This window comes from Lactuca sativa, chromosome 3 (assembly GCF_002870075.4).
Source record: "Lactuca sativa cultivar Salinas chromosome 3, Lsat_Salinas_v11, whole genome shotgun sequence".
Classification (NCBI taxonomy): domain Eukaryota; kingdom Viridiplantae; phylum Streptophyta; class Magnoliopsida; order Asterales; family Asteraceae; genus Lactuca; species Lactuca sativa.
Window position 1 is genome coordinate 284278485 of NC_056625.2, and position 10417 is coordinate 284288901.

The 10417-nt window shown below is 38.8% G+C and overlaps 1 protein-coding gene across 1 annotated transcript; it reads left to right on the plus strand.

Annotated features, from left to right (window-relative positions):
* The first annotated feature begins 8324 nt into the window (after nt 1-8324).
* On the plus strand, nt 8325-10061 carry LOC111915011 (hydroquinone glucosyltransferase). Its single transcript, XM_023910717.3, has one exon. The coding sequence runs from the start codon at nt 8459-8461 to the stop codon at nt 9854-9856; it is 1398 nt and encodes a 465-aa protein (XP_023766485.1). The 5' UTR covers nt 8325-8458; the 3' UTR covers nt 9857-10061.
* The last annotated feature ends 356 nt before the right edge of the window (nt 10062-10417 follow it).

Genomic DNA, 10417 nt, shown 5'->3' on the forward strand with positions numbered 1-10417 from the left:
TCCTACTCGCCGAGTGCATGAGCCTACTCGGTGAGTAGGTAGAAGATACACATGAACTCGATGAGTCCCCCCATGGACTCGGCGAGTTCATCAGGCAGACAACAAGTTTTTCGACTTTTTTCAACTTTTAGCACAAATAACAAACAAACAAGCCTAGACTGTGATACCACTGTTGGGTTTTCAGCATTCTAACACTTCCCAAGTGTACATGCAACCCTAATAACCTTGGATCTATGTTTTTATAATTATCATGCAAAGTTGATTTCCAAGGCTATGATCCTATCTAGCATACATGGGAACAATTTTAACTTAAATAATAGATAGAACTACATACCTTGTTTTTGCAAATGTTCCTTGAAACCTTGTGAGCCTAGCACCCTAAGTGTGATGCCTGAAATGCTTCACACAACACCAAATGCTATGGAGTAAACTTGGAGAGAAAGTATAACACTCTAAAAATCGGCTCTAGCCCTCTTGTTTCTTGTGTAATCGATTTTGGCAGAACACATGAGCTTTATATAGTGTTGACACATCTAGGGTTACACCATGTAAACCCTAATGTGTCATGACTCTTCATTTCCATGACCCATGGGTTTGTAACTCCCATGGAGCCTCCATGGAGCATCCAATAGGTTTAACCCAACTTGATTATTCATGGAGCCTCTTAGCCCACTATATAAGTTATGGATGATTTACATAATCAACCCATATATTTAATTAGTTATCTTTTGATCACTTAATTAATTCTAAAATTAATTCTTGATCAAACTAATTAAATAATATTATTAATATATTAGAACTTATAATATATTAATAACCAAAAGTGTTATTTCTCTCATTTAGTCTATCCAATTGCATGGTGCCATGCAACCCAAAGGGACCATGTCGGGTCGGGTCAAGTACATACTCGAAATAGTTATGGACTTAGACACCATATCCAACAATTCAGGAGGTAGATGGCTGGCATCATAGGTAGTTTTCAGCAGCTGATGGTGGAGGAGCATGAGAACCTAGGGAGTGACCTTAGTCAGATGAGTGTGCTGATAGATTAGAGCATTTCACTGGGGAGCGAACTCGTGTAACGGGATTGGTGATCGAGAAAGTTGAGCAACTACTTAGGAACTCTGGGATGGGTCATGTAGAAAGTATGGGTATATGTGGCAGGTAGTATGGGCCCATACTGTTGAAAGCAGAGGACCCATACTCGATGCAGGGAGTATTCCGGAGGTTTTAAATAGCAGATTGAGAGGTGATGTCATGGATCGAGTACCATGATTTGTAGCAAATCGAGAGGTGATGTCATGGTTCGAGTACCATGATTTAGGGCAGATTGAGAAGAGATAACATAGGCTGGGTACCATGATTCGTAGCAAATAGTTCTTGTACCTTTCCAGTTATCCTGGTGTGATTGATTATACAGAGATCAGATGGGCTAAAGTATAGGGCCCGAGGGCCATGTTCAATGAGTTTCTTCGGAGTATACCTTAAGAGGTAAATCGACTTAGTTCCAAGGGATTTTTGGTGAGATGCCAGTTGGAGCCGAAATACTCAGGGATGAGTATGGTGCTTTATGGAGGACTACGGTCTGAGTGGAGCAATCGGCCGATAGTGGAAATGTCACCTTCTGTGACCCGAGTGGTGCTATTTCCGTTTCCTATGGGAAACAGGAGATATATTTGGATTTCTAGTTTCTAAGCTTGGGGGTAAACCCTGTGGGGTGGCTTTGACTGCAATCTTTCAGCGAAGTACTGGGTAGTATGTCTACCGCAAGGTAGTATTATAGTGTGAAAGGGTCATTAGTGATGACTGAGATGGTCAAGGACAAGGATATACCCTATTTGAGTACAGTAGGGTATGTATTAGTAGCAACGTAGGGTGTTCAAGAGGAGTATATTGGGGCGGTGGCTCTCATCGTCTATGATGGATATCGAGTGTGGGGGTGAGGCTTCTGCCCTCATGATAATTATCCTAATGGGAAGTTGGTTGGAAAGTCGAAGAAAGTGTGAGAATTCATTATTCCCAGATTGAGATTCATGGCTACTATGGGACAATTGAGATGACTGGTAGCGTGTCAGTATGAAATTTCGGATGACACGGTGTAAAGTCTTCGAGGATTTTATCTAAGATTTGGGATGTTTGGAGTTGCTTGGTCTCTATTGGGAAGATCATCGGGAGTATGTGGTACTTTCCAAGAGTGAGTGTGATGTGCCAGGTGAAGCAGTCTGTGGAATAGGTTGTTGTTGTACCGAAAATGGTGATGGTTCAAGACCTGAGTGGGGGAGAACCAAATATTTTATTTAGAGGAATAGGAATTTGTTCTAAGGCTATTAGTGGACCGAATATAGTGACCAGTGGAATGGATGCATGAAACCAAGGTTATTGGGGGTCGAGGTGAGGAGCAAAACGAGATAGTTCATGTTGTATGTGTTCAGGGAAGGATGAGTGTCCCCACGGCAAGTGGCCGTTGGTCGAGGATCCTATGGTGGCTAGAAATTCCTTGGGGTTGTGATGACAAATTCAAGGTGGGAGGCTCGTAAAGATAATTTGGGTGATTGAGAATTCCTGGTTCAATGTATAGATTGTTATATGCTCTTTTGGAAGGGTAGAAGGTGATCGGGGCAGCCAACTTCTGGGTCGGTATGAGTAATCTTGCTTGGGTTTTGAGCAATAGAGGCAAGAGTTTCGGATGGTCATCAACGTGTTCTGAGTCATTGGCAATTCCTCTGTGTTCCAATTGAGAAATGGGATACTCCGAAGTTGTGTGTTATGTGAAATGAAGATTAGTTATCAGATTCTGTGGGAATGCATTGATGTATCAGTGTATGATGTCGTAAGTAGGGGATCAGTGGTTGAGGCAGGACATCGTGATGTTCTATGATGGTGTGCCGAGGTATCTGAGTATAATGACCTTAATTTCGAATCATTTTTGAGTCTTGAGTTTGAGATGGCAAATGGTGTGTCAAGTATCTACGATTCCAGTGGGAGCCCTTTGGTTATCGACATCAAGTGGGATTATTTATGAATGTGGATTCCAGCGAGGAGAGGTGTTTTATTATGATGGTTGTCGTCAGAAATAGTGATGCATAATTTGGATGAGTGTGAGCACCTATCTATGTTGGTCCGTGGAGCATGAGTTACTAGACGCAATGTGGTGTTGACGTGAGGATGAGATGGTGGGGAAATAAGAGAGGGTGTTGTGGTGCTACAGGGAGTCGTAGTACTCACTAGTCAGAGAGAGGGTGTTGTGATGCTACGAGGAGCCATAGTACTCACTAGTCAGCGAAAGGGTGTTGTGATGCTATGGAGAGCCGTAGTACTCACAAGTCAGCGAGAGGGTGTTGTGATGATACAGGGAGCCATAGTATTCACTAGTCAGCGAGATAGTGTTGTGATACTGCGGGGAGCCGTGGTATTCACTAGTTAGCGAGAGTGTGTTGTGATACTGCGGGGAGCCGTAGTACTCACTAGTCAGTGAGATGGAATGTTATGATACCATGGGGCACTGTATTATACACTAGTCAGAGCATGATGCATGAGAGTTTTAGGCTTGGGTAGCCCTAATTTTTGAGTGTTTGGAAGCCTAGTAGTCGGACCAGGGGCGAGACTGGGGTCTCCTGAATGATCGAGAATCGTTATATTCTGAGTAAGGTGTGAGTATCACAATCATAAGGAATTGGAAAAGTGATGTACGCATGGGTTGCGGGTCATGGGTCATGAGTTGAGTGGTTCATTGGGATGAGTGGTTCCAATTATGGGGGGTACCAGACTCCTGAGTTTGAGTTTGGATCTGGTGGTGTGTTGGGTAGGCGAGAGGAGATTCCAGATTCAGAGATGGGTTCCATGTTTAGGGGTATTTTTTGTCATTTGATGTATTAGACCTGAGTAGGTTAGTGATTTGGTACGGGAGGTACCACGAGACGCATGAAACAAATGAGCAGTAGACGATAGATCTCGGTGGTGAGTCGATCTTCAGTTGGGATTGTAGTATTCGCTTGGGGTAAATAGAACTTCGTGACTTGTGTGTCATAATGGGTCGAGATAGTTGTTTTTAGAAGGAATTCAGTGAGACATTCTGGGGTATGCTTTGGATAACCTTTGGAGGTTCAACTGATGGGTCGGGAGTTCACCTGGTGCTCAAGTGTTGAATGAAATATTGGGGAGGAAGCTGGAGCTTATGATTTTAGATGACAGAGGATATTTTTGAGTGAGCATGATTATTTTCTTGTGTCTAAGGACAGGGCGTTGAGATTTCCTTGATCCGGTGGGTTTCGATTGCAGAGTAGTGGATGGGTCTCTGGTGTAATGTAACCCTTTTCATTCCTTGGAGTGTGATTTGCATCTTATAGTGTGTCTGGTTTGAGTAATCGGTAGCCAATTGTTGGACCTTGTTTTGTAAGAATCGGAGGGGCAGTGAGTTATCGGGGTCTATTATTCAAGGAGAAAATAACATGGTAATATATTGAGAGGGCGGTCTGGCAGTGGGTCAGGCCACTAGAGTTTCCATACTTTTGAAAGCCAGAAGAAGGTATCTTAGCGGAAAAGGGGTCGGTATTTTTCTGGAATTAGGAGTTCCAGTTTGGATCCAGGTGTCCATAGAGAAGGATATAGGTTTTGCTACGAGATCCTTTTAGTGGTGTTTTTCGAGTTATAGGGTTTCAAGCTATGTGTGGTTGAGGAGCGATTTCGAGGGAGATATCTAATTCGGGTGGGGGACAATTGTAACATCCGGAATTTCAGGTATGTTATCGTATGGTTGAATTCATGAGGTTTATGGAATGACTCGACGAGTTGGGAGTTTAACCCACCGAGTAGGATCGAGTTTCCGGGTGGGATTTAATGAATGGACTCGATGAGTCGGGAGGAAGACTCGTCGAGTTGGTGCTGGGCAGAGAAACCCTAATTTCCCAGGCTTGGGGCATATATAAGGGAACTTATGTCCCCATTTCCACCTCATCAGTTACCCTACACCCCTGAGAGCAAACTCTAATTTCTATTTGAGCTAGAGAATGAGAGAGAAGCTCATATTGTGGTCCTTGTGCATCACTTGAGGAAGAGGATGAGGTTATCAAGCAAGGAGCTGGAGGTGAGGCTGTTGGATCTAGTGATTTCCTGTATAGAGCTCCTAAGGAAGGTATGAAGTCTTCACCTTTCTTCTTATTTTGGATAGATCTCATATCTATGGACTTTCAGGGCTTTTTGCGAGCTTTTGTTTGGGTTTTTGAGTAGCATGATTTATCTAAGAGTCTAGACCTCAGATATGGACCTTGTGAGGTCCTTAGAGTCTAGGTGTCCCAGCTTCATTAACCTATAGGAGGGTTTTTGGGCTTAATCAGTCATGAAGGGCATGTCTTAGCATTTTTGGAGCAATAACATCATCCATGAACATAAAATGGCTCGGCGAGTTGGAGGTCAACTCGACAAGCTAAGCTAGACCTTCACGAGACTTCTGAGGATGTGAGTGGACTCGACGAGTTGCATGAGCGCACTCGATGAGTCGGGTCAAACAAGGACTATTGACTCGAGTTTGACTTCTGTTGACTCTGGGGTTTGGTCAACATGAGTAATGGTGACCATGGAGGGATAAAATGGTCTTTTACCCAATTCAAGAGTTATAAAGAGAAAGAATAGCCATCAATTATTAGGGTCGTGTAAAAGAGTATTAATTAGACATATTCATCCTTTATGTTATGTGGAGGCTAGCTCGAGATTCGGGTGTGAGGTTATTTACTTGCTGCTTGTCAGGTGAGTCTTCTCACTATACATACCTAGAGTCGTAATCAGAGTTGTATGATAGAGTATCTTATATGTTATTTGTGTACTATGATATATTGCATTATTTCTATGTGATTTATGATATGTATTATTCAGAGTTTAAAGAGTTAGGACCGGAGGGTCCACCATAATTGTGGGACTGGAGGGTCCCACTAAGACACATTGACTAAAGGGTTATATAGAGTTATAGCCTCGAGTGGATAATTTGTTGTATGTGGTACTTTCAGAAACTCACTAAGCTTCGTGCTTACCGTGTTATGTGTTATGTGTTTTAGGTTTTTCTCAAGATCACGGGAAGGCACCGACTTGATTGCACACACCAGTGGAAGAGTTATGGTTTTGAGGATCCTAGATTTTTAACTTAATAATTGTGGAGTTGCATATTGTAAATTAAACTAATGAGATTTTTATGAAATGTGTTACGGGGATTAAGTGATTTTGAATGAAAATTTTGTTTTGAAATTTTACGGTGTTACATTTGAATATGAATTGGTTGTCAGCTTGGTTGCGAAAAGTAAAAAACTCAAAACACAACTTGTCTTTTGGTTGATAACCAAAAGAGCATTTATAGTTAAGTGTAACAACGCAAAAAGTGAGAATTGAATAAGAAAAGCTTTTCATTCACCATAAAGAAATTCTGCCAAATGGTTTCTTCCTTATAAATGTAAAAGGAAGGTTAGTTCCTTAAAATGCGATACAATTAATATCTTTTTCTCTTCTTTCTCATTCCTTTCAAACATAGGAACCCGCTATTTGAAAATGAGATCATTTTTATAGTCTTTTCAAAACCATAGCATAATCTAACTGATGAAATTTTGACATAATTATTTGCAAAAAGAGAAAATGTTGCTATGAAAATAAGGTACTAATAAGAAAAATGGTGTTATAAATACATGGGCGTTAGAAATAGCAATGTACCATAAAATCTGCTCTTATCAGTAACATGGGATATATTTTGAACAAAATTATATCACCGTCTATATTAGTTTTATCAACAAGATCACTTACAAACATTAGAAAAAGAGGCAATGTCAAATAACGAATCTGAGACATTTTAAAACATATAATCAAGACACATAGACATTTTTAAAATCTAAGCTGTCGATTTTTTTCCTAAATAAACTTGATAGAACACATATAATCAAGAAATTTATAGTAGTTTATGTATACCTAATGAGGTGGAGCGGAGGAGCGGGCAACTGAAAAAGAGGATCTGGTAGCCAATTGAAGATTCATTCTATTAGGGAAGACGATTGACGACGACGAGATCAATGAAACTGAAATCATGAATGAATTTTAATGTGGGGGAGATAGAGAGAGAGAGAGAGAGAGAGAGAGAGAGAAGGAGAGAGTTAATGATTTCATTATAGCTTTCCGGTTTAGAGATTGTAGTTGATAAAATCGATGTAAACTTTTGTCGTTTGGAATAAACACAGGAGATCATGAGTTTGACCTCGAGAATAAGTAAGATCTGATTGCTATACACTTTTGCAGATCGTTTGATTCTTGTGAACTTCAATTTCTAGAACTACCAAACAAATCCATAACCCGTCCACCCTAGGGTTTGCTGCAACAGATTCCAGTAAGTAAAGAACGAAGGATTTTTTTTAATAGAGCTTCTCCAAATAGAGAACACAATGACGATCAATTCGCTGGAGGCGAATCGTTGGACGATGATGACAGATCGTGTCTTGAGACAAAGTGTGAGAAGACAAAAGAGGAGATTACAAGTTTAGGTTAGTTTGATGTAATTCAGGGATTAATCTAATTAAAGGGATATGAATTATGTTGTTCCTAAAATGTCCCTTGTGTCATTTTATAAACATACCCCCGTCTCTTTTTTCTTCTATTATTTACAAAAATGCCACAAGACATTTGACTGTCCATTATTTTGATATGACGATCCTAATTTAGTTATCGGGTTCTCATGAATTTATAGGTTTTCAAATGATCATATATATATATATATATATATATATATATATATATATATATATATATATATATATATATATATATATATATATATATATATATATATATATGGAAAAGTAAATATACCCTTAATGGTATATAATTAGATACGCAAACCCACTATAATTAGTTGTTTTGTTTGATATATTAGAGTTGAAAATAAAAATTACGTAAGAGGAAAATAAATGTGAAATTTATAAAAATCTTAAAAGTAAATCAAGTTAGAAGTTGAATTATAAGAACAGTGGACAATTACAATATATACATATGATACAAAACAACATAGCATGGAGAGTTTGGGTGTCTAAGCTTATATACCCTTAATGTTATATTCAGTTTTCCCATATATATATATATATATATATATATATATATATATATATATATATATATATATATATATATATATATATATATATATATATATATATATATATATATATATATATATATATATATATATATATATATCAAACGAAGCTTCTCGGGATGGGACACAAAAGATGCCATTTGACTCTCATAAGTCATAACTCCTGCTGGCAATGAGACATATAGTTGTCATTTACTGAAACATGGACGACATTGAATAATCTTTTTTTTTTCAATAATTGAAAATAAAATATAGATATACGTGCTCCCCACAACACTGAGAGGAACTGGATTATATAGGCATTGAATTCAGTTCTCATCAATTCAATTTTTTTCGATTACAATGGAGAAAACACATCACATAGCCATTCTTCCTAGTCCAGGAATGGGTCACCTTATTCCAATGGCAGAATTCGCTAAGCGACTCGTCAAACACCACCCCATCTCGGTCACTATCATCATCCCTACGACCGGAACTCCTCCCAAAGCTCAAATATCCGTCCTTGAATCCTTACCGGAAGACATACACCACTTGTTTCTTCCATCTGTAAACATTGAGGGGTTACCGGAGGGTACCCGGCCTGAGCTTCAAATTTCGTTCATCATGCAATCGAGTCTTTCAAGTCTCCGAGATGCTTTAATTTCTTTAAAATCAAGAACCAACTTGGTAGCTCTAGTGTTTGACATGTTTGGACATGATTCAATGGAAGTTGCAAAAGAGCTTTGCCTACTTAACTTCTTGTTCTTTCCAATGAATGCCATGGCTTTGTCCTTCACTTTTATATTGCCAAAGCTCGATGAAGAAACATCTTGCGAGTATAAAGAGCTACCTGATCCAGTTAAAGTACCGGGCTCTATAACTTTTCCTGGGCATGAGCTCATGGCTCCAGTTCAAATCCGCACCGATGAAGTCTACAAAGGATATCTTTTGCTTTCCAAGCGATTGACTTTGCTTGATGGCATCTTGGTGAATAGTTTTGAGGAGTTAGAAGAAGAAACCTTTCGAGTTTTGAATACCGGAGTTGCTGGGCAAACACCCATTTACCCGATCGGACCATTGATTCAGTCAGCTCCAAGCAATGGGTCCAACCCGCATGATTGTATAAAGTGGTTGGATAATCAACCAGATGGATCTGTGGTGCTTGTGTCTTTTGGAAGCGGTGGGACACTTTCATTAGAACAGATTCATGAGCTAGCCCTTGGGTTAGAGAATAGTGGCCACAGGTTTTTATGGATAGTAAGAAGCCCAGATGAAAAGGCTTCAAATGCTTCCTTTTTTACTGCTTCTAGTCAGACTGACCCTTTAGGGTTTTTACCAGAAGGGTTTTTGGCCAGGACTGTAACACAAGGTTTAATAGTGCCATCATGGGCTCCACAAATTGAAATACTGAGTCACAAGGCAACCGGTGGATTCTTGACTCATTGTGGTTGGAACTCTACTCTAGAAAGCATAGTTCATGGCGTTCCAATGATTGCTTGGCCTCTTTATGCGGAGCAACATATGAATGCTAAAGTGATGACTGAAGCGCTTTGCTTGGCTTTAAGAGCTGAAACTGACGAGAATGGTATGGTTCGAAAAGAGGTGATTGAGAAAGTTGTGAAGGAGCTAATGGAGGGATACGAAGGAAAGAAGATATCTCAAAGAATGAGTGAACTAAAGGTTGCTGCCAATAAAGCTCTAGTTAACGGTGGGTCCTCTATGGAGTCATTATCGAAGTTTGCACAACAGTTAAAGAAATGAAAATTTATTTATTGCCTCCATTTGTTATGTGTATATGTGAAATTTATTATTGCCTCCATTTGTTATGTGTATATGTGTAGCCGTTTATCTCGTATAGGCGCTTCTTAGCCTATATAGCTTTTGTGTAATAAGCTCATTGGCCTTAACTGATGTATATTCAAAGCATTTATCCGTTTTTCATGGGAAAATGTAGGCATTTTGTTTATCATAGAGTCATACTTAGGAACGCTTTAAGACTTATTCTTTCCTTCCAAAATATAATATTGTTTATAGACAAAAAAAAAAAACATATAGATTAAAAAACCATTAATTATTGTTAACTTTATCAAATCAAATGATAATTATATCCATTTGTTGTATTTGTTGTATTTAATTTTATGATAGTTGCATTTAATTTTATTATAGTTTAACTAATAATGAAGGGTATTTTGGTAAAAATGATATTTAATTTTAGAAGTACATAATTATTTTGGTACAAATCAAAAATGAAATATGGACTATTAATTTGGGACGGAGCCAGTTTTATTTATTTTAAAGATATCTTATAAATAAATATAAGTA

Excerpts from the sequence above, each read along its gene's own strand:
- LOC111915011 (XM_023910717.3), top strand. The coding sequence starts at position 8,459 with ATGGAGAAAACACATCACATAGCCATTCTTCCTAGTCCAGGAATGGGT.